Source organism: Heloderma suspectum, chromosome 5 (genome assembly GCF_057233095.1).
Source record: "Heloderma suspectum isolate Gila_16-S chromosome 5, 16-S_ref, whole genome shotgun sequence".
In the NCBI taxonomy this organism is placed as follows: domain Eukaryota; kingdom Metazoa; phylum Chordata; class Lepidosauria; order Squamata; family Helodermatidae; genus Heloderma; species Heloderma suspectum.
This window is the reverse complement of record NC_139462.1, coordinates 202,058,149-202,082,686: the sequence shown is the minus strand read 5'-3', so window position 1 is coordinate 202,082,686 and position 24,538 is coordinate 202,058,149. Positions and strand designations below refer to the sequence as shown.

General features: G+C 46.0%; 1 protein-coding gene across 1 annotated transcript; it reads right to left on the bottom strand.

The window, feature by feature from the left end:
- Nucleotides 1–1,668: 1,668 nt before the first annotated feature.
- MSRB2 (methionine sulfoxide reductase B2) lies at nucleotides 1,669–19,522 on the bottom strand. The gene is made up of 5 exons (XM_084860481.1): nucleotides 19,366–19,522; nucleotides 15,621–15,733; nucleotides 13,791–13,867; nucleotides 3,488–3,635; nucleotides 1,669–2,390 (listed from the first exon to the last, which is right to left on the bottom strand). The coding sequence occupies exons 1-5, from the start codon at nucleotides 19,484–19,486 to the stop codon at nucleotides 2,292–2,294; spliced, it is 558 nt and encodes a 185-aa protein (XP_084716607.1). The 5' UTR covers nucleotides 19,487–19,522; the 3' UTR covers nucleotides 1,669–2,291.
- Between the last annotated feature and the right edge of the window lie 5,016 nt (nucleotides 19,523–24,538).

The window sequence follows — 24,538 nt, the reverse complement described above, 5'->3', positions numbered from 1 at the left end:
GCGGTACCAGTTGGCTAAGTCAGGCAATGAATACCAAACTCTACAATTACGGCTTTCTTGTGAATAGACTGAAAAGGGTACTTACTTTGGAATCCTGGTAGATGGTTCACCTGGTACTTAGGCTGTTCCTAATTTAGAACATGGCACCTGTACAAAACCTTCCTTTTCACCCTGCATCTCCCAAATCACCCAGGCTGCTGCCGCCTTTTGGTTCTGTACTGCATGTAGAATGCAAATCAAGGACCTGGAGCCTACGTCTTCTTTGAACCTGTAACTAATAGCACAGAAGATAATCAGGGTCAAGAGCCCACTGTAGGTGAGATCAGATGACAAAGTAAGAGATGCAGATACAAGATTGATCGCAATTAGATTGCCACCTGCTGTATAGCCTTAATCTGCACCCCCTAAAGTCCAATTGTTTGCAAAGGTTGTTGGCAAAAGAACAAATGGGGACTGCTTTTAAGTACAGGAGGTATTAGGATCTTATCTGAGGGATTGTGAACAGGATGGCATCCATGCCAACTTTGTGCTCAGGCCCCTACTGTGCTATGATTAATACTTTCTACAGCACATTTGATGTGCTAAGTGGTTCAGCACTGCTCCAAGGTGCGTCAATGTTATTACCATTTTAAAGGTGGGCAACCGAGGCTAGGATTTACTGACATATACTATAGTTACACTACAGATGGCTTCTGATATTGAAAAAGATCTATTATCCAGGACAGAAGAATGCTCGGAAGCAATCAGTTACAAGGGCAATGGTTCATTCAGTGGACCACGACAGTTCTCTTTCTCATTTATGACAGATCTGGGGTCTCTAATGTGCCCACAGATACCTTTCTTGGAGTCTGCCAGTCTCCTTACCCTCCTGATTATGTTATTAAAAAACTGTTGTTTTTTTTAAAATTGCGAGGCTGTGTTGCTGCAAAATGGAGTACTGCCCTCCAACACCATCTTTATTTGGGTTCAAAAGAGGGATTTTGAGTGCCTATGATGCTCTCAAAATTCCAAATGTGCCCACCCAAGCTTGGGGACTTCTCTGTAGACAGAAAAAACTGCTTTAAGGATTGCAAAGTCCCATGTTTAGGCCATTGAAACATGCAGGTTTTAAACAAATATTAAACCCAAATAGCTTCCATCTAACTTTTTTTTCTGAGAATCTTTACTCTCCTTTATTGATTGGTAAATTGTCCTTTTTCATTTATATTCTCACTTGTTATTATATTGGGTTGCTAGTCTTCCTAATTTTTAACACCTGTGTTTCAAAAACACCAAACGGGTTGGAAGGAGGTCCCTAGCCACTTATGGTGCTCTGTAATATTTTATTTATAAATACACAGGTTGGATGTAGGTAGAGGCACAACTTACAACACTCCAAGAGATAGCCAAACTTGCCATGAAGCACCCATTGCTGCATTTAGCAAACACCATTCCAATAGTGCTACACTACCACACTGGGAGCTCAGATAACTGCCAGGATACCTGAGGGCCCCCCACAATGGGTGCATAGCCGCAGTATTTCCCCACTATGATCTAGCAGAGTGCATCATCCACCATGTGCACACCTCTGCCAAAGATCCTGATATTTCTGTGACCGTTGTGTACACATGTATAGATGCAAGTTTACATAGATGTATGAATTGAGGAGACAAGAGTAACAAAACATTTCCTGACTCTGAGATTTTTATTCGTTTTTATCCAAGGAGCATTTTTATTACAATTTATCAAAGAGCAGAAAGCAGTCCAAGGTTCCCTTCTTCCCAACTTTTATCCCCACAACCACCTTTTGAGGTAGAGCAGGCTGAGATCTAATGGTCACACAGAGAGCTTCATGGCTGAGCAAGGATTTGAACTTGTGATTAGAAGTGCCGCACCTCAGCCCTTTTAATGCTCAGGAGCTAGCTACAGGAGCTTTTTGCTTCATTTTTGGCACCATCCTATGCATGTTTACAGAGAACAAAGTCCTACAATTCCCAGCATTCCTCAGCCAACGTTTCCCAGCCACATATGAAAGAGCTCTGCATCCATATGAAGAATGCACACAGACTGGGCTGGCTACATGAAAGAAGTATATTCCACCACAGGGTAAGTACATTATGTCATATCAACGGATTGGTACTGGCCATACATATACTAAATCATTCTCTTCAATATATCTACATAGAACAGACACATTAACTACAGGCAACTAGTTCCCGATGCATTTTCAAGGTAGCCCTCTGCAGCAAAAGAGACCTGAGCATTAAAGCACCATCAACACACAGGTTGCAAAGATGCAAGCCTCACTGACTTCAGCTCGGTTTAAATATTAACGAAACACTGTTGATGCAGAACCTCTGCCCAGATGGTTTGGGGCCGTCGCTGAACACATGGCCCAGATGAGCATCACACTGCAAGAGAAGAACAGACTGGATTGCAATGCCAGATTTGTAAACTGAAGCATATCTACATAAATTATACATACTGATTTCATAGCCAAAGGGGCCAATTAAGTTTGCAACTGCCACATATGCAATGCCTTCTGTATTTAGTACTAGCTTCCAAACCCACCCATTCTAGGCTTCCATGTTTGCATGCATCCAAATATCCCAGGAATAAGGTTGAATTCTCCTGGATAAACTTTTTGTGAAAAGATACCTTAGTTCTAATAAGGTTGCTTCTGATGTCAAAAAGTATTCTTGCCAGTGTAGGCTGGTGGCTCTCGATGTCAGTGGAGCAGTGCATCCACTCTGGGTTTCAGTCAGAACTCTAAAGGAGCCATCCAAGGTGCTTTGAAGCATCGAATAGTTCTGACTGGTTCCGACTGAAGCCCGGAGCAGATTCACCACCCCACTGACATTGGAACCACCAGCCTCCACTCATTCTCACTGAGGACATCACTTTGGAATCAATTAATAATGTGAATGAAATGGAGGAGGAAGGAACTTTCTCACCCTTATCAGGGGTCCACTGTTAAGCTGACCACATTTGTAAGTAAAAAAAAACCCACTGGGACTTCCAGTGCTGATTCCAGGCGCATAATCAACCAAGGGGCACATCATTAAACTTCCCATCAATTTCTGCAATGTCAGCTTCCCCATCCACTGAACATATGACTGCCTCACATGTGCAGCCTGGCCCTATGCATATTTATTTGGAAGTCACACAGTATTCAGTGGGACTTACTCTTATTAAAATGTGCATAGGAGTGCAGTGCCATCCTAGGTATGTTGGCTCTGAAATAAATCTTACTGAGTTCAAAGGGACCTACTCCCAGGTCAGTGTGTATAGGATTGAATCCTTAATTTTTTTTTCTTTTTTCACAGAATAAGTTGGCCCCAGGCATTCCTACACTAGGTTCACCTGGGACTAATTTCATCACACGTGGAAGAATCTTTAGACAGATTCATATGGTTGCAAATAAAAGAGTGTGTAACACAATAGTAGCTACATGGAATACAACACTTGTATTTGAGCACCTTCTATACTTCCTTCAAGGCATGTATACCTGTTTGCAAATGACTTCTGTGCCCCTTGATCCTAATGAATTATCAGGCCGTCTTAAGATATTAGTATCGCTTTCATCTGCTCCACGTGTCCCATAGGCTTCTGAAAAGGATGGCCACCCTGTGCCGGAATCATACTTTGCTTCTGAGCTATGAAGGACAGCAAAGCTGAACATTAATGATGTGTTGCTATATATTAACGTTCCATTTCTCTTCCCACCGCTACCTCCCCACCAAAAGCCAAGAGACTGATCACAGGTCTCCAACCATCCTGTGCAGTTTAAGAGCTTCTGAGCTTCCTCACAGAACCTTTATTATGCCAGGAGATCTTCAGAGAGTAAAGATTTGTTCACATCAATACAACCTTAACCCCTACCTGGAAGAAAAGTCAATTGCATCAGCAAGGATTATTTCTAATTTAATGAAAACAGTTAAATCCAATTACTATGGCTCATCTGGTTTGTAGATTAAGATGCCCATTGGAAATTAGAGCTTTTATTTTGGAGTGGTTCAATTTATCACTGTTGCTTCACTTACTGCTGCTGAAAGCAAAATGGAAGAATATCACTTGTTTTACTGTCTTACACAAGATTAGGCAGCACTGCAGAATCATTGCTCTGTAGTGGCACCTAGTGGCAGATGAAAGCACTAACAATTATTATAAATATTTATATGCCACCCTTCATTAACAAACTCCTGGGTAGCGTGCAAAATTCATGAAGCAACAAATAAAATTGAAATAAAAATCTACAATAAAAACAAGGAATCCCACTAAGCTAGACATTAAGAACAGCAAATGTGTGGTTAAACAAGTAAGTTCTAACAGGCACTGAGACACCAGCAAGGTTGGCGACTGTTGTGTTGCAACATTACCTGAGGGATCCCCACACCCCTTCTGTCCCCACCTGGTATTTGCAATCCTCAGAAGGAGCACTTCTGATGGTGCCACATGCTCCTGAGGTTCAGCTCAGGAGTACTTCTAACAGGGCATTTCGGGAGCATGAAACCGCAGCCCATGCCCCCTCTCCTTTGCAGCTGGCCAGAAAGAACCACACCAGCTACCTCTCCGCGCTCAGAAAATGGAGAGTGGAGATGAGAAAAGGGAGCATTCTTGGGCGGGGGGTAGACAGGGACAGCTGCAGTACGCCGTTTCCTGTGGCCACCCCAGCCTCCTTCCCTCCCACTCGGAGGCACTGCTGCTAGATGGGCAACATCACCCATCTAGCAGAAATGCAAGGCAGCTGGAGCGTGGAGGCAAATATCACCTCTGCTCTCCTCCTCTGCCCCACATTGGATAGTCAGCAGCCTCTGAGTTTGGAGGGTGCTGTCTATTGACATAGAGCAGACACATGTTTCCCGCCTCCCAGCTGAGCAGAGCAGAGCAGAGGAACTACAGAAGCAAGCAAACTCCCAGAGAGAGAGCAAACATGGGGAGCAAACAGGAGTTGGCCAGGGGAGTTGCAGTGGTAGAAGAGACAAAGGAGACAGAGGCAAAGAGCTAAGTGGGCTGCAGGAAGCCCAGGGGGCTGTCTTTTTTTCTTCTGAGTGCCTGTGAGCTCACCAGGTACTCCTGAGAGCTCCAACTGAATTGGGGGTGTGTGGCCTGAGTACTCCCAGCAGCTGTGGGCAGGAAGCTTCAGCCTGTTTCCCGCCTCCCAGCTGAGCAGAGGAAGCTGCTCCAGCTGGTCCAGGGACTACAGATGCAAGCAAGCTCCCGGAGAGAGAGCGACCAGAGCGACCAAACAGGGGGAGCAAACAGGAGTTGGCCAGGGGAGTTCAGCAGGGGAGGTCAAGGGGGAGGCCCCTAACATTTTTTTAAAAATTATTTTTCTTGTAACACACACTTCCACACCAGTGGGACTCTGCTTTTAACCTCTAGTGAGTAGAGGAGCAGCCACAGGCTAGTCTAGAACAATCAGAAAGCTAGACACAAAAAGGGAAAAGAGGCTATGGAAGGACAAGACTCTCCAGTGGTGGTGGCCTGCAAGGTGTGTGCAATGTTTGTTTTCTTGCCTGAGAACAACATGGCCTACACCTGCAACAACTGCGTGTTGATCACACTGCTGGAAGAAAAAGTAAGAGGACTGGAGCAGCGACTGTCGACCCTCCAGGGAATAAGAGAACACGAAGAGTTCTTGGACAGAATGGGGGAACTACAGCAGCAAAGTGAAGACCAGAAGCTTGAAGAGCATCAGCAAGCTGGGGCAGAAGAGGGAAATGCTGAGGTGAGGAAAAATGCAGTAGAGGATATTCCTTGGAAAAGGGCGACAGTTAGGAGCAGAAGAACTAGACGCCACTCTGCGCCAGTGGAAGCAGTGCAGCTGTGGAACCGATTCCAGGTACTTGAGGATGAGACTGGAGGACAGCCTGCAGAGGAAGAATTACAGGGGAACCTGCATGAGAGTGAGCGAGAGGCTGAAGGTCAGTCAAGCAGAGGCAATGAAACCAAGGCCTACAACAAGAAGAAGAGAAGAGTAGTAGTAGTGGGAGACTCCTTGTTCTGTGGGATTGAGACCCAAGTATGTCGCGAAGACCCGTGGACTTGCCAGGTATGTTGTCTCCCAGGAGGACGGATTAGAGACATGACTGAAAGGTTGCCTGCACTCATAAAGCCCACCAACCGGTATCCCTTTATTCTCATCCATGTGGGAACAAATGATACTGCCAAGCGGAGCTATGAAGAAATCACGTCAGACTTTGAAGCTTTGGGAAGGAAACTCAAGAACTTTGGGGCCCAAATAGTTTTCTCATCCATCCTTCCAGTAGTTAGAAGAGGGGTAGAAAGGGAACGAAAAATACTCCAGGTGAATGACTGGCTACGAAGGTGCTGCCGATGAGAGAGATTTGGATTCTGGGACCACGGGCTATACTTCCTGGAAGATGGGCTGTTGGCAAGGGACGGGTTGCACCTCACAAAGGATGGAAAGAATATGTTTGGCCACAGCATGAAGAACTTCATCAGGAGGGCTTTAAACTGAATCCTACAGGGAAGGGAGATGTAATGTTGGGGGTAACAATGGATGTAGGCGCATGCGCTGCAATGGAGAGAACAGCTCTGATAGCGCCCAATAATAGTCTTCAGTTACATGCAGGAAGAAAGCCAGACTATGAAGCACATGGTCTTTGACGTCTATATATTAATACCCAGAGTATGGGAAACAAACAGAACGAACTTGAACTCTTAATACAAGAGGGAAATTATGACTTGACAGGTATAACTGAGACTTGGTGGGATGACTCTCATGACTGGAATACAGCAATTGAAGGATATAACTTGTTCAAAAAGAACAGGAGGAACAGAAAGGCAGGTGGGGTTGCACTGTATGTGAAAAATACATATCTATGCACAGAAATACAGGAGGATGAGCTTGGTAGCCCCATCGAGAGCATCTGGATCAAAATAAATGGAGCAAAGAATAAAAGGAACCTGGTGGTCGGAGTCTACTACCGGCCACCCAATCAAGGAGAAGACGAGGATGAAACTTTTGAAAAGCAAACAGCCAATGTTTCAAGGAAGCATGATGTAGTAGTAATGGGGGACTTCAGTTTCCCCGATATTTGTTGGGAAACAAATTCTGCCAAACATGGCCCCTCCAGGAAATTCCTGACTTGTGTGACGGATAACTTCCTCCTACAGAAAACAGAGGAAGGAACTAGAGGTTTGGCTATCCTTGACTTGATCCTAACCAAGAGAGATGACTTAGTGGATAAAGTAGCAGTTACAGGAACTCTGGGGGAAAGCGACCATGTTATACTTGAGTTCTTGGTTCTAAGGGAAGCAAAAGCCGAGTGTAGTCAAATGCGTACCCTGGATTTTAGGAAAGCTGATTTTAATAAACTTAGAACAATGATCAGTAAGGTCCCATGCCAAGCAACTCTAACGAGAAAAGGAGTCCAAGATGGGTGGGAGCTTTTAAAGATGGAAATTCTCAAGGCTCAATTACAAACCATTCCAACAAGAAGAAAAGGAGGAAGACAACAGAAGAAGCCAATGTGGCTTCACAAAAAGCTTAGAGATGACCTGAAAACAGAAAAGCACACATATAGGAATTGGAAAGGAGGCCAAGCAACAAAGGAAGAGTACAGGCAGGTAGTACAGAATTGCGGGGATGGCATCAGGGAGGCTAAAGCTAAGAACGAGCTGAGGTTAGCGAAGGATGCTAAAAGCAACAAAAAGGCTTTCTTCAGCTACGTGCATAGTAAAAGACAGAGGAAAGAAATGGTGGTTCAGCTATTAAATAAGGACGGCAAAACGATAACAGATGACAAAGAAAAGGCAGAGGCTGTCAGGGGGCCCTAGCCGGCCTCTTTCAGTCTACTCCAGTAGCCAACTCCAGATACAGACAAAGGATTCTTTTCAAGGCTTTATTCCTTTTACAACTTAATAACTCTATCACCAGCAACTAAGCTATGAACAGCAGAGTAACCTATGCCCCGGGTTGGAAACAGTTGGTCCCCGTTTGAACGAGAATCACTTGCAGACCCTGAACTTACGGGCTAAGGAGAGTCCTTCCCCTTTTCCCTTGGGTCCTCTGGATGCGACCGTTGCTTGTGCACCAAACGTGTGCTACACCTCCTTTCCGTGCCCTCCATAGCTTGTTGCTCTTTGTGTCTGCGTTGAGCATCCAGCCAGCCCTCCTCCCACGCTCTTTCATTCCCAGGACCGCTATCTATGTCTGGAATGCCGGCAGGAGGAATCTCTGCCAGCTGCAGGGCCTGGGAGGGATGAGCGCGCTCCTCTCCCACGGACGGCTGTTCCTCCTCAGAATCAGAACTGCTCTGAGGTTCTATGGGCTCAGTGTCTACCCTGACAGAGGTGCTCAATTCCTTCTTTGGCTCAGTCTTCTCCCAAAAGAGGGTCTATGACCCCCCTGGCAAAGGCTGAAGGGGCAGGACTGCAGCTTGAGATCAACAGGCATATGGTCAAGGAACACCTAATTACTTTGAATGAGTTCAAATCTCCAGGGCCAGATGAACTGCATCCTACAGTAATAAAGGAACTAGCAGAAGAACTCTCAGAACCACTGTCTATTCTCTTTGAGAAATCATGGAGGATGTGTGACGTGCCAGATGACTGGAGGAGGGCTAATGTTGTCCCTATCTTCAAAAAGGGCAAAAAGGAGGAACCTGGGAACTACAGACCAGTCAGTCTGACATCCATCCCTGGGAAAATTCTGGAGCAGATTATAAAGCAATCCATCTGTAAGCACCTTGAAAGAAATGCAGTGATTACTCGAAGCCAACATGGATTTGTCAAGAACAAAACCTGCCAGACGAATCTGATCTCATTTGTTGATCAAGTAACCTCCCTTGTGGACTGTGGGAATGCTGTAAATATCATATACCTCGACTTCAGCAAAGCTTTCGACAAAGCGCCCCATGATATCCTGATGAGCAAACTAGCTCAAAGTGGGCTACTTGAAACAACAATCAGGTGGATCCACAGCTGGCTACAGAACTGGACTCAAAGAGTGCTTATCAGTGGGATCTTCTCAAACCGGGGAGAGGTAACGAGCGGGGTACCACAGGGCTCAGTCCTGGGCCCAGTGCTCTTCAACATTTTTATTAATGACTTGGAGGAGGAGGTGCAGGGAATACTGATCAAATTTGCAGATGACACAAAATTGGGTGGGATAGCTAATACTTTGAAAGACAGAAACAAAATTCAAAGTGATCTGGATAGACTGGACCGCTGGGCAGAAAACAACAGAATGACATTTAATAGCGATAAATGCCAAGTTCTGCACCTAGGAAAAGAAACCAAATGCACAGTTCCAAGATGGGGGATACATGGCTCAACAACACTACAAGCGAGGATCTTGGAATTGTTGTAGATCACAAGCTGAATATGAGCTTGGCTGAATATGAGCCTATGATGTGGCTGCAAAGAAGGCAAATGTCATTTTGGGCTGCATTAATAGAAGCATAGCTTCCAAATCCTGGGAAGTACTAGTTCCCCTCTACCCAGCACTGGTTAGGCCTCATCTGGAGTAATGTGTCCAGTTCTGGGCACCACATTTTAAGAAGGATGCAGACAAACTGGAGAGGGTTCAGAGGAGGGCAGCAAAGATGATCAGGGAACTGGAAACAAAGCCCTATGAAGAGAGACTGAAAGAACTGGGCATGTTTAGTCTTGAGAAGAGAAGACTGAGGGGAGATACGATAGTGCTCTTCAAGTACTTGAAAGGTTGTCACAGAGAGGAAGGCCAGGATCTCTTCTCCATCATCCCAGAGTGCAGGACACAGAATAATGGGCTCAAGTTACAGGAAGCCAGATTCCGGATGAACATCAGGAAAGCTTCCTGACTATTAGGGCAATATGACAATGAAACCAATTCCCTAGGGAGGTGGTGGGCTCTCCCACATTGGAGGCATTCACGACGAGGCTGGACAGCCATCTGTCAGGGATGCTCTGACTTGGATTCCTGCATTGAGCAGGGGACTGGACTTGATGGCCTTGTAGGCCCCTTCCAACCCTACTATTCTATGATTCTATGATTATGACATACATCCTATATGTTGTACACGCAGCCTCCTCTCCCAGTTGGCCCCTTGTTGCTAGATAGCCGAAAACGGCTGTCTAGCGGAAAATAGCAGGGCAGGAGAGGCGTGGAGGGAACAATCCCCCTGTGCCTCTCCTGCCTTGCTTTGGATAGGTAGTTACCTCTGAGTTCGGAGGTGGCCGCCTATCTTGATAAGATTGTGCCCTTCATCTAATTTGCATTGGACATTTTTCCCATCACTGGGTTCTGCACCCCTATTCTAATGTATGTGGGGAAGCAGGCTCACAAGTCTTGGTCAGAGGCCCACTACACACCATCTAGTGAGAGGCATCCATGTACCACAGCAGTTTTCTGTGAAGTGGGCAGACTTCAGGCTTGACAGAACTGCTTTAGTGTTTCTTTTTTACCAGAACCTCAAGGTCTACCGACCAGAGGCAAATACAAAATGATGGCTTCTGTACACTTAGAATTAAGGTCCAGGGCGCCTCTGGGTATATGTGCAGCCTAAGAATTCATTTTCAGTATCAGAAATGAACTCAGTCCCTTCACATGCCAAGATTCAAGGCCACTTTCCGCCCCAAGCTTTCCTTTTTAGAGCCATGCAACTTGGGGGTGTGGGGAGAAAGGCTTGTATTTGTTGCTATTGATAGTTAGAAACCCTGGCTGATCTACTGCAAATCACCCCAAGATCTAGCAGTAGATCCCAATCTACCTTCAGTCCATCCCCACTCAATACAGATCTTGCTTACTGGTATGCAAGCAGCCACTGCTGCTGCTTGGCAAGGAGAATGGGAAGAAGACCCTGCCTCTTGTCACCCGCAGAGGTTCATGCCGTCATCCTGCACCACACAGGCAAGTGCCTCATACTCTACTGAACATGTGCACAGAACAGAGAGTAGTCATATCAGCGGCTGGACCGAGGCCCAAACTATGCCTTTTTGCCATGTGTATGCCCTGTTGACATATACAGCGGGGAAGAGTCTCTGGAAAAGGAGTGCTTGAGAAAGGGAAGCAAAATTAAACTCTTCCCCCACTACACTCTTAAGCAACTTTCTCCTAGCCTAGTTCACTTCCAGTACTGGAGCAGGGCTGCAAGAAATCTGCTTAAAACATGGCTGCAGAATCTCAGGCCTGGGGGCCAAATCTGGCCCTCCTGGGGTTCCCCAGATGCCACATCCCCATCCCAGCCCCCTCCTTCCCCCCCCAACACCAATTGTTTGGAGCTTCCCAGCTTTTGTGTGGCTTTTCACCATTCTGAAATGTCAAAGTGCCTCTCCTAAAGCTTAGTTACTGGCAGTAAGGGCTTTAAGCTGAAATATGCTGGTATTTTTGGTTCTGCCGCTTCTTCCTTTGGCCCACCCACCACTGGAATGCAAGCCCCAAGAGCTTTGCTGAAATGGAAGTCGGACCCTGGGCTGAAAGAGGTTCAACACACACACGACTCAAAGCAATGAAGTGCAGACAGGAGGGGAGATGATTTAATATAAATTATAGATGACTGCCCTACGATGTTTCACTTGGCCCCAATTCCTCATGACCCAAGAGGAGATACTACATAATTAGAGCCATGTGTTTGGGTTAGAGATTTCTTGTGCAAAGCAGTGGCGACTTGCTACTGCAAAGAAAATCACTGGATTGGGACCAACACAATTATACTTCCTCCCTGCCCCACCACATTGACTACAGTTTCATTTTTGTACAGATGCTTTATGTCTAGTTCACTGTATCTTGTACATCAGGTCTACGTTTACTTACTGCTGAAACCCATTCCAATTTTCTGCCCTATTAAAATAGCTCTCCACCACAACTGGCCCTGTGTGGTTTATTTATAGGTACATTGCCTAGATTTTCTGCTACAAACATTTTAGTAGCTACCAAAATACTGCTGTTCAAAATTCGATTTGCCCTTTGAAGTATTTCAGCAGAGCATTTATGGATAAATGGACATTCCCCAAACATGTGCATTTGATTAGTCCTTAATACACCATACCTCCAACACATGCTATTTTCTTTCATCTCTATTTTAGCTGTCCTGAATGCATTTGAGATAATTTAAAGAAGTATGACCCTTGGCTGTAATTTTATGACTGGACTGAGTTTTGACGTTCCATTAAAATTTTGTAATTTGCTATCTATAAAAAATGAGGCTTATGTTCCATGTATTCCTAATCTTCAGTGAGTGTTTTGTAATAACACTAAAGCTACATATACTGCAGAAACAGTGCAAATGCAGAGATAAGGATGCTTCAGTGGGCTGCTCTTGGTTTTGCATTCAGCCAGCACCTTGGACTAGGCCTGGTAACACACAAGTAGACACTGTAGATGGGAGATAATGGGTGATTGCGATTTCTGCTGCACACCATAGTCAAAAGAAAATAATTTTGCACTAGTTGAAGTTCTAGACTAGAGGTAGGTGACCTTTCTGGACAGTGGGCACATTTGGCAATTTGAGAAACTATTCTGAGCGCCACCACAAAATGGCTGCTATGGGAGGTGTGCAAAGGACAAGTAACCTGCCCCAAAGACTGGATATAAGGCAGAGGCAGGGTCTGAGCCCCAACGCACCAAACAACTCCTTTGAATCCACAGTTTTCAGCACCAGCAGAAACCTATTGCACAGCAATTCCAGCTGCTGCTAAGAAAATATGTCAATTTTGTTAAAAGTGGGAGGGCAGCTTGGCAAGTGCCAAGAAAGGTGTCAAGGTGCATTGGTACCAATGGGCATCACGTTGCCTACCCGTGTTCTAAACTATCTCCACGGTCTACCATAAGTAGAGTGCAGTACAACAATCAAACTGCAAGGCCATCAGGAAGACAGGTCTGTTACCAAAGAAAGGGTTACCAGCTTGAACCCATAAATGTAGAAAATAGTGTACCTTTATTCCTTGCCCCCAGCCAAATGTTAGCGGTTATCCTGTACCCTGGACACTGGGTTTCTATTACTGGCCTCACGTGCTTGTAAAAAATCACTTTCCTAGGTGGCATTAGGAATCTTAGAGAAGTGCCTTGGGTTTCAGAGGCTTCATATATTATATACATAGGCGTCAAAGTTATTTCTGTTCCTCCCATTAAGAATATCCTTCTCCTTCAGCAGATATATGTGGTAAACAGGACAGAATGTTGGACTTAGGGCCAGGCCAGACATGAGATGGGATACCCTTCATTAGGAGCATTTGTGCTTTAAAAATAAAAATAGCAACAATAATAGCAACCTTGTGGGAGAGAATTCTTTGCAGTCTTTATCCAGCCCAAATTGGACTAAGGCTGTGGCATTAGAGGAGGAAGGGGTTAACCCTTTCCCCAGCACCATTTTCCCTAATTAAAACTGCCACCCGAAGCTGCTCTTTTACCATGGGGGAAAAGTTACAGATATCATACAGAAACCTTTTTTCCCTGCACCCCATGGTGAAATAGTAGCTTTGGGAGAGATTTTAATTGGGAAAATGGTGCAGAGGAAATGGTTAACACCCCCTCCTCTAGTGCCATGGTCCTGATCTGATTCAGAGTCCCCCTCACAGCTGTTTTTTTTAAATTTTATTTTAAGTGGAAGATCCTAATCGTAGATCTCTTCTGTGACATCTTGTTGCACCCTTAGATTTGGGAAACCCATATTTAAATCCATGCACAGCCATAAAGCTGATTGGGTGACCTTGGCCCAGTTGCTATCTTTAAGCCTACCCTACCTCATAGGATTGTTGAGGATAAAATAGGGCAAATGTCATGCGACCTGAGCTCCTCAGAGAGAGGTAGGGATACAAACATGAGGAATTAAAAGGTAAGTATGTTACAGTTAGACTCCTACCTGAACAGCAGGGCATTGCAGCATATGCAGTGGTACATCCCAGGCTCTGTGTTGGTCAGATGGATTCCACTAAAAGGCTTGCAACATGTATGTTAATATTGTAACTCAAAAGCCATCTACATTTTCAAAGTTAGCTTGCAAAGCCAATTCTCAGCCAGGCTTGTGTGTCAGAACTTCTACAGCAACATGGATGGGCACTCAACTGGCATGTTTGCCACACAACAGTGCCCCGCTGTCATCCTGGGATATCCCACTGGCCCCTGAAACCCTCCTGAGGGCAGGGGGAATGTCTGAATTGAGGAGCAGAATCCTATGGATTCAGGTATGCTGTATACACACATTTATAGCGCCCCACATCACTCCTGTTTATACAGGCAAAATCCTGTGATTGGCAGTGGGTTGAGAACGGACAAAAAGAAGTACTTTTTCACACAACAACTTTCCCCAATCTGGTGCCTGCCAGACGTGTTGGACTACAATTCCCATTATCCCCAGCCAGCACAGCCAGTTGCGACAACAGCATGGCCTTAGATGAGGCAAAGTCTATCAACAGCTGTTAGCCATGATCATTAGATAGAACCAGAGACATGCTGGCTCCAAGCCCTGCTTATAAAGTTCCCAGAAGCATCCAGGTGGTCCCTGTTAGCAACAGAGTCCTAGACTAGATTGTGCTTTGGTCTGCAGTAGAGCTATTTTCTTATGCGGAGGCTATATAGTAGGAGTGCAGAACCTCAAGCCCAGGGCCCAAATTTGGCCCTCCTGGGGTCCCAATCCTGCCCTCTGGGGTTCCCCAAATGGCCATGGCCCCTTCCCCTGGTCCCACCCCCTTTCCTCAACAATTGTTTGATGGTTTCTCAACTTTTCTGACCATTCTAAAAGGCTGAGGTGCTTCTCCTAAAGCCTAGTTACTAGCAGTAAGAGCTTTAGGCTAAAATATGCTGGTATTTTGCCACACCCTTTTTGCCTTTGCGCCCCCCCCCCCCCCGTCTTTGGCTCCTGCCACCACTGGAATGCAGCCTCCAAGAGTTTCTCTCAAATGGAATTTGGTTCTGAGGCTGAAAGAGGTTCTGCACCCCTGCTATATAGAATATCACCCACCTACATTTTCTTCACAAACTAGAGTTTATCCAGGGACCCTACCCACTTGCTGAGTATTTCTAAAACAGCCTTCCCCAACCTGGTGCCTTCCATATGTTTTGCACTCCAACTCCTAGGATTCCTGACCATGGTGACTGGAACTGATGGGACCTGAAGTCCAAAACATCTGGAGGGCACATCAGGGAAGGTTGAATTAGGTGATGACCTCAAGGTCTTTTGATCCTACTTGCAACGAAGGGTGGGCAGATCTGGAGATGTTTTGAACTTCAACTCCCAGGAGCTTCTGCCAGCAAGGCCAATGGCCAGGAATGCTGGGAGTTGAAGTCCAAAACATCTGGAGATGTACTTTCTGCCCACCCCTGGTATGGCAGCCTTTCCCAACTTGCCCCCCATATGTTGTTGGATTAATTCCCATCACCCCCGGCAGCATGCCAGATGATCAGTGATTATGAAAGCTGTAGTCCAATATCATCTGAGGACCCCCAGGTTGAGAAAGTCTGCTCTAGAGACAACTTCAATTGATTTATGACATTTTAATTCTGTGGGAGACAGAACAATGCAATACTCAAGTAACTGAAAACAAAACTGTGTGGAAAAAATACTAATGCTGGATTTGGACCTTACTTGGCCCTAATAGAAATGCTTCCTGGTCGCTAGGGAATGAGTGGTTACACATTAGGTGCCTATACTGAATAGACAGTTCCTTAGAAATGATTGCATCTCTTGGCTTACCAGTTCAGTGCCTTTTTCCCTGGTGACATAAAACTGTTCAGGAGTCAATTTCTTTTGCCAGTCAGTGATAATGCTTGATTCATTGTATCTTGTCAGAGAGCCCACATCTTTATCTGCAAAGGTGGGAGAATGGGAAGCACATCTGAAATGTGCTGAAACACAACCGACAGGTATGAGCCACCATATGTAGAACATGTGTCTATATATGCCAGATTGCACCAGAAGGGAAACAATAATTACAGCCAGAGAAAAGAGAAGGTTGTACATGGAGGCCTGCAATAATAGCTGACAGAGTGCTGAAAGATGATGCATTCAGAACAGCTGCTAGAAGATGAGCTTCACTCTACAGCAGTGGAATTTACTAGGAAATGGTCAAAGGCACATTTTCATGTAGGAGATGTTTAATGGGGCCTTGAGTGCAATAAAAAGGTATCGCATAGTTACAGGGAGGGAAAGACTCTGTAATGAAAATAATTTCAGACTGACATGCCGACCGCTCTTCCCTCTCCCAGTGGCCCCATCAATCATGCTCATACCTATAGCTCTGTGGTAGAGCTTATGTTTTGCATGCAGAAGGTCCCAGATTCAAACCCCAGCTTCTCCAGGTACAGCTAGGAAAAACTCCTGCCTGAAACCCTGGAGAGCTGCTGCCAGTCAGTATCAACAATACTGGGCTAGATGGACCAGTGGTCTCACATAGTAATAGGCAGCTTCCTATATTATTCTACATCCAGCAGCCTTCTAGGTGGAAGTTCACAAAGCAAGATGGCAATGTGGAGAAACCCACCAAAGTAAATGGCTGCACAAACTCCATTCATTTCAAAGGAGTTTTCCCCCATTGCTCTTTGGCATGCTGCATAACACCAGCATTTGGCAGATGAGCACTCAATTGATGAGGGTTGGAGAAGTGTTAGGGTCATGACATCCCTTATTACGTGGCAGTTTTAAGTAACAAATGTTTAAACACAACAGATTTATTATTACACTTAGTGCTCTTCAACATTTTTATTAATGACTTGGAGGAGGTGCAGGGAATATTGATCAAATTTGCAGATGACACAAAATTGGGTGGGATAGCTAATACGTTGGAAGACAGAAACAAAATTCAAAGTGATCTGGATAGACTGGACCGCTGGGCAGAAAACAACAGAATGACATTTAATAGCGATAAATGCCAAGTTCTGCACCTAGGAAAAAGAAACTAAATGCACAGTTACAAGATGGGGGATACGTGGCTCAACAACACTACAAGCGAGAAGTATCTTGGAATTGTTGTCGATCACAAGCTGAATATGAGCTAACAATGTGATGTGGCTGCAAAAAAAGCCAATGCTCTTTTGGGCTGCATTAACAGAAGCATAGCTTCCAAATCCCGGGAAATACTAGTTTCCCCCCTACTCAGCACTGGTTAGGCCTCATCTGGAGTACTGTGTCCAGTTCTGGGCACCACATTTTAAGAAGGATGCAGACAAACTGGAGAGGGTTCAGAGGAGGGCAACAAAGATGATCAGGGGACTGGAAACAAAGCCCTATGAAGAGAGACTGAACTACCTGGGCATGTTTAGCCTTGAGAATAGAAGACTGAGAGGGGAGATGATAGCACTCTTCAAGTACTTGAAAGGTTGTCACAGAGAGGAAGGCCAGGATCTCTTCTCCATCATCCCAGAGTGCAGGACACAGAATAATGGGCTCAAGTTATAGGAAGCCAGATTCCAGCTGAACATCAGGAAAAACTTCCTGAGTGTTAGAGCAATACGACAATGGAACCAATTCCCTAGGGAGGTAGTGGGCTCTCCCACACTGGAGGCATTCAAGACGAAGCTGGACAGCCATCTGTCAGGGATGCTCTGACTGGATTCCTGCATTGAGCAGGGGGTTGGACTCGATGGCCTTGTAGGCCCCTTCCAACCCTACTATTCTATGATTCTATACTATTCTATGATCCCACCTTCTTTCCTCTTGCAAGGAGCCCAAGGTAGCTTACAAAGTCCTCCTCCTCTCTTATTTTACCCATACATATGCTTGTATTCACCACCTTGCTTGCCCTCATTGACACACAAGAAAGTATATCATGAGTGCTCCCATTTTACAGATAGAAAAACTGAATCTGAAAGTTAAGTGACTTGCCCCAGTGGTTTAATCGCTAAAACCCACAAAACCAGAGCCCAGCATTCCATGGTCCACACTGAAGACTTCAGCAACTGGCTGACTCTTTATTTCAGCCCAGAGCAAAAAAGAATAACAAAGCAGGGCCCATTCCAGCAACAATTTGTTATGGCTCTCTTTGAAGCAACATCATTGTTCAACTAACTAGAGCCCTAGTCTATACCAGCAGCAGAACAAGATGGTACAATTCTGAGGTGGTAGAGCAAGTTGCAACAATTCAGGCTGCAGTGTTCCCTCACTTAACAAAACTGCCTGCAAGTAAATAAAGAAAACTAAAACCACCAGGGAGAAAGGTTTTGGCCTAACCTGCTGTCTGCTGCTCTAATTTTCCATTTGTAATGGGGCTTTGTTTTTTACATAGCTGAGCATCCAAAACGTGATCGTGATGCAGTCTAAAATACTCCAGCCTTTTCTACCATGTTGGTACTCTCCTCCCTCAAAAGCTTAAAGGGCTTTTCTACATAAAGCCCGTACCATTACCAAGGCTTCTGCTTCCTGATTCTTTACAGGATTAAGATTGGCTCCTTTACACGTGCTTTTTTTTGGGGGGGGAGGTCTTTCTCTGCCTTTCTATGTTTCATTACACAACCACTAAATGGCACTGTGGTATAGCAGAATTACAGGAGAGTCTCATTCCCCCATTTCTAAATAATACCACACTTTCCTCGATCTAAAGAAAGCCGGGGAAATGGTTGCAAAGAGTAGAGATGCCCTGGAGGATGACGACATCATGTAAAGGACCTGCAAGCTACCGTGAATGAACAGTCACTAGCGCACAATTAAAGCCTCATGTAGAAAGGCTTTAAAATTGTCCCACATTGGAGCTCACCCAAATGGCAAGCAGAATCCCTTTCCAGATGCAATCCTACATGTACTTACCATGGCTTAAGCCCCACTGAATGCATTTTGAACGCAGTGGTTTATGCACATAGGGTTACACTGTTCAGAGGGAGGCCAGGAGAAGTTTCTTGGGGAGAGCATGCCACAATCCCAGGGCCGCCACCAGAAAGGCCCTTTCCCAAGCACAGCAGCACCCACCCAAACATCATCTTTTATGGAACCCTACAACAGGGGTGGCCAGAAAGTATATTTCCAAATGTCTGGGGCTTCAACTCCCAGAAGCCCCTGCCAGCATAATAGTCAAGGATGCGAAGAGTCGAAGTATCAAACATCTGGAGATCTACTTTCACCCCACCTGTAGTGAACAGAGATGCAAAAGCGGCCCTTTAGGAACTGCAGAGACGAGAGAAAGTTGCTTTCCCAGCAGCGGCGAGAAACGGCGTCGCTGGACCTGCCGAAATGGCGCCCCCTTCTCGGCGCATCCTTCTTCCTTGCCGTCAGGTCTCCTTCCTCATTAATATAGCGGAGGAATCCATTGCCCTGTACTTGTTGCGGTTGTTGTTAATAGTAACAATGACAATAACAACAACGAAAACGCACACGTCAGAGTACCCCCGAGTGAGCCCTCGGAGGAAAACCTCCCTGCCACCCTGCGCGCCCTCCTAGCTAGCGCCGCTCTCTTCCACCCCGCTCTTGCTCGCCCCGGCCCAGCCCGGCCCAAGCCGCTCCGAGCAGCTACCGGTGTCCTCGCTGTGAGCTGCTCGGGAGCCAACCCAAGCGCCGCTGCGGGCGGCTCCCTGCGCAACTCGCGGGAGCGCCACTAAGGCGGGCAGTCTTCGGAGCAGCCGAGCAGCCGTCATCGCCTCAGCGGGGCAGCCGTTAGGCCCTGAGGAGGCGGCGCGGCGGCGGGCGGCGTGCCACGTGAGACCCGGCGCTCCGCCCACGGCTTTTCCCGCCCGCCTCGCTCGGCCTTCTCGCTTTCCCCTCACAGCGACGGATGACCTCAAGGTCTTTTGATCCTACTTGCAACGAAGGGTGGGCAGATCTGGAGATGTTTTGAACTTCAACTCCCAGGAGCTTCTGCCAGCAAGGCCAATGGCCAGGAATGCTGGGAGTTGAAGTCCAAAACATCTGGAGATGTACTTTCTGCCCACCCCTGGTATGGCAGCCTTCCCCAACTTGCCCCCCATATGTTGTTGGATTAATTCCCATCACCCCCGGCAGCATGCCAGATGATCAGTGAAGAGGCGGGGCTGTCGCCTAAGAACGGCTCCCGGGAGCTTTTCGCAGCTCCACGACGGTCAGGAAGTCAGCAGGCCAAGCCTTCCGCGGCCGCCTCTCCCTGCTCGCGCGACGTGTCTGTGGAGATTCGCCCCTCTCCTCCCCGCCCCATCTCCGCACGTTGGTCCGAGGCTCGGACCCCTTTCAGACGTTCGCGGACCTGTGGAGAAAAGCGGGGCATGCTCTGAACCTGCTGCGGGGTCAAAATGTAGTGTGTGTGTGTGTGTGTGTGATATTATGTACCATAATAAAATATCACACACACAGCGCCTTCAGCACTGGAAAAGGGGAAGGCAAGAACATGCGTGTTTAAAATCCATTGGAGAACAGAAATGCATCATTGGGTCGGTCGTCTGGATTTTTAGCGTGCTCTGATGTCCCCTCCTGAACGCAACCCAATTCGCCCTTATCTAAAGTGCCCCCTCCCGAACCCGCGATTCGGAGAGAGAGAGAGCATCTGAGGGGTGGGTTGGATCCCGGAAATGCCTTCCCTTGATAGAAGGGCTCCCCTCGCAGAAGGTGCCTCTCTGCCTGATTTGGGGGATTCTCCCCTCCTGCACCACAGCGCACCCCCTTCAGCAGGGTTCCCCCCCCCCCGCGTAGTATTTTCCAGGGAATGGAGGGGCTGCTGTGGGAAGGAGGGGATGGAGAAATCTGCCTAAATCTGGATCCAATACCCTGTCACTCGCCCCGCCCCACCCCCAGAGATATTACTAGCTGGGATGAGGGTAGATTGCAGAAATCTGCAGGAGGAAATGCCTTTAACAAGGAGTAGCTTTGAAGGGGAAAATAGGCTGGAGGTCCTGATCATGGATCACTCACATCACATATAATTTGGCGCTCGGTTTCTTTGATTAGTCATGCCAGAGGTTCAGCTTGGAACCTTTTACATGCAAGAGTTCCAGTGGGTTGTATCCGACATTAATCCACCTTCATCCCCATTCATTTCAATGGGTCTGGTCTGTTGTTGTTCAGTCGTTCAGTCGTGTCCGACTCTTCGTGACCCCATGGACCATAGCACGCCAGGCCTTCCTGTCCTGCGCTCTCTCCCGGATCGTGCTCAAGTTCATATTCATTGCATTGGTGATGCTATCTAGCCATCTCATCCTCTGCCGTCCCCTTCTCCTTTTGCCTTCAGTCTTTCCCAGCATCAGGGTCTTTTCCAGGGAGTTTTCTCTTCGCATTAGGTGGCCAAAATATTGGAGCTTCAGCTTCATTATCTGTCCTTCCAAGTAGGACTAATACTGGATACAACCCAAAGGAGTGCTACCACTGAACCAGGGCCTCATCATCCCACAAAGTCTATACACAACATCCTCCACTTTGAAGAGAAAGAAAAATCACCCAGACTGGCTTTCCAAAGCTTTCTGTATTTCAGTCATTGACTTTGTAATCAAGCCAGAAACTTAGTGATTTTGTGCACCAGATAGATGGCAGATCCATCACAGCAGACAGAACTATTCCGTGGTTGTATAACCTCAGTGTCAAGCCTTATGTGAATATATAGTACCAATTTTGTCAACCACATTTCTCAGCAGACAGTCAATGATCATTGCTAAGTATAATGGGAATCAATGTTGATACTTTTTTTTAAGAGGATAACAATAATCATATTTTATACGAGAAGTGAGTTATGAAGATAGCTATTGTCCTGACCGAATCTGCATCTTCTCATGAAACGATTTAACTTACTTTTAAAAAAATTGCAGTTGTGTCATTTGCACTTGACATAAATCAGTTGCACAGTAAGAATAGGTGCTAAGTTCAGTGGAAGTTGAGGGCACTCAGGAGATCAAATGATTAGACTCATCAATTGCTGTCTAATCTTGAGTCAAAGTTCATGAAAACTATGCAGTGAAAGAGGTCCAGCATTAAGTTTAATTAATGATTAAATCTGATTGCTTCAGCACTCAGAGGGACCATGCTGTTAATTATGGGAGTAATGATTTTATACTATGTAGCAGGGTGTGGAGTGAATCTCCGCACTGCTTCCAACAGTTACTGGAAAGAGCCATTGATTCAACAAAACACAAAACTGAACAGGGACCATGAATGCATGAGTTGGCAGTCTGAAGCCAGCCAGTGCAAATATTGCCATTTTAATACATGTTTTCAAAAACTAAATATCTATTGACTCTGATGTGTACTTAATGTTACACAATAATGGTATCATGTATCAGGGTTTGTTTGTTTATAATCTGACATATTTAAAGCAATATAATCAAAATTAAAAGCGTAAGAATAAGAATAACAGATTCTAAAAGCAGCAATTAATTTCACTGCAAACACACACCAGCCGATACATCAATAGTCTTCAGATGTGTTCCTAAATAAAGAATGCTTTCACTGGAATGAGACAGCGAAAACCAGAGAGCTAGGGGAACTTCTGTTGGTAGGGAATGGGTGAGATAACCAAACAACATGGTCTGTCCCACCCGCTTGCAAATCTCACTACAGCAAAAGAGGGAATGTACAGCAGAGCATCCTTGCCAGGTCTGAATGCCTGTTGGTGTTCATATTCCAGGACATGACAGATGAACTGTTACCATGCTGGAAAAAAGGTCTAGATTTTGTGTAATAAATAAGCAACAACTGTACATTTATTGGGCTATAAACTGATTGTCTTGGAAGGCCCTTCAGTGATTAAACCTAAATCCAGACAGATAACTTGTCAAAACAAGTATATCATCTTGTTAACTATTGTTAGGATGGAATGGGGAAAAGAGAGGAGAGAAAATGTTGAATTTTCCAAGATTCTTACTTCTGGGCAGTGGCAGCAGCAGTAGCAATAACAACAGCATGTGTGTGTGTGGGTGTTTGAAAGAGTTGGTGGAAGATGGCAAGAGTCCTCTCCATCTGGCAATACCTATTTCCTAATTGAACTGTATCTCGGCCCAGCTTGGTTGGCAGGTTCAAAGGGCAACCCGGTCATCATGCACATTTATGTCAGCAGATGCTGAGTGATATCATCCAGCCAGGCAGGTGAGTCATGCAGAAACAGGCATCACTCTTTAGAAACTATGCTTTCAGGAGCTTCTGAACAACAGTTCTGAAATATATACTTGATTCCACATTCTGATTGTCATGTAATTAATATTATTTTCCCTTCCTAGCTGCACCAACAATGGACAAGTTGGTGCAGCTGTCGGGGGCCTATGGATGTTTGAAGGGATGGATCATTGAGTGGAGTCCTCAACCTGCTGAGATCCATAATCCATCCTGTCTGCTGCTCTCCCAGCATTTGGGATCCTTTTGAATAAGTGGCATAATTTTGCTGGCCAGTGGGCAGGTCTCTTGGATTTGGGGATGGGGAGACACTGCCATTGTCTTGCCTGGGAGATCCACAAAAAAATGTATTGCCAGCCCATCATGATAATATTTCACTGGGAACTTTCAGGGTACAGAATGTTTCACAATTATCTGATTTGTAAGAAAGTGCTTCTGAAATGCTTGTGATAAGCACATGGAAATTATGTTCACAGGATAGGGGTTTCTTTCTTTCTTTCTCTTTCTCTCTCTCTCTCTCTCTGCATGTTTGTACCAGTTTCGAGACAGGAGAGAATACCGATTTAAGTAAAAGAAAATAAATCAGTGGATACAGTCCAGACTTGTTGCAGCAGCATAAAGAAGAGAATGAGATTTGTGAGAGGCAGATGCAATCTGGCTTCATGCCAGATGGTCGGAGTCCAAAGAAATGAGTGGCAGCAGCCAAGCAAGGCCAGGAGCTGGATTAGAACATGGCAGAAAGCAGGTGTTAGGAGTGAAGTAGTCCAGAAGCTCAGAGCAATGGCTGAGGCCTGCAGTCAATTGGCTGGTAGCCATCTCATTGCTCAGATATTTCCCGTTTCATGCTGAGCCATTCTGTCCACTGACAGAAGTACATAAAATGCCAGCCATCAGTCCAAACCAGGTAAGTTAGTTTGTTGTCTAAATAAAGCCGCTATAAGCAGCCCTGTATATATGCTGTAATCACTCCATGTAGCACAGAATTCAGTATCCTAAGAAGCACAACTTTCTTTTTTTTAAAAAAGCTAAGTTTCAAGTCCTTAAGGGCGCAATCCTATCTAGATAGGCGGCCACTTCCAAAACAGGGCAGGAGAAGCACAGAGGGGATTGTTCCCTCTGTGCTTCTGCCCTGCTTTTTCTGCTAGACACCTGATTGCAGCAGTCTAGCCTCAGGAGCACAGAGTGGGGAAGGAGGCTGCTGTACGACATACTGGATGTGTCATACAGGCAGCTATGATCTCCCCACCCCAGAACGCCCCTAGCTACGCCCCTTTCCTGCCCATCCACGCTCCTCTCGCGAGCGCAGAGGAGGCAGCGTGGAAGTGGGGGGAGGTTGGTTTTCCGGGAACTGACCTCGGAGCGTGGGGTCCAAGGTCGGTTCCTGGAAAACAGCATATCCTATGGCTGTCTAGCCACTGTCTAGCCGCCATAGGATTGCTCCCTAAATCTGTGAAGGCAGAATGAATATATGTGGGCAAGTTCCTGATCAAATCTCAGAAGAGAGGTAGGTAAAGCAGGTGCCTGAGCTGGCTTTTTGATGGGCAGTGAATGGGTATCAGGAGCCCGCACAGTTCTTTGCTTCTCCCCATGACTAGCCGAAGTTAATTTGCGTTGACGAGTTATTT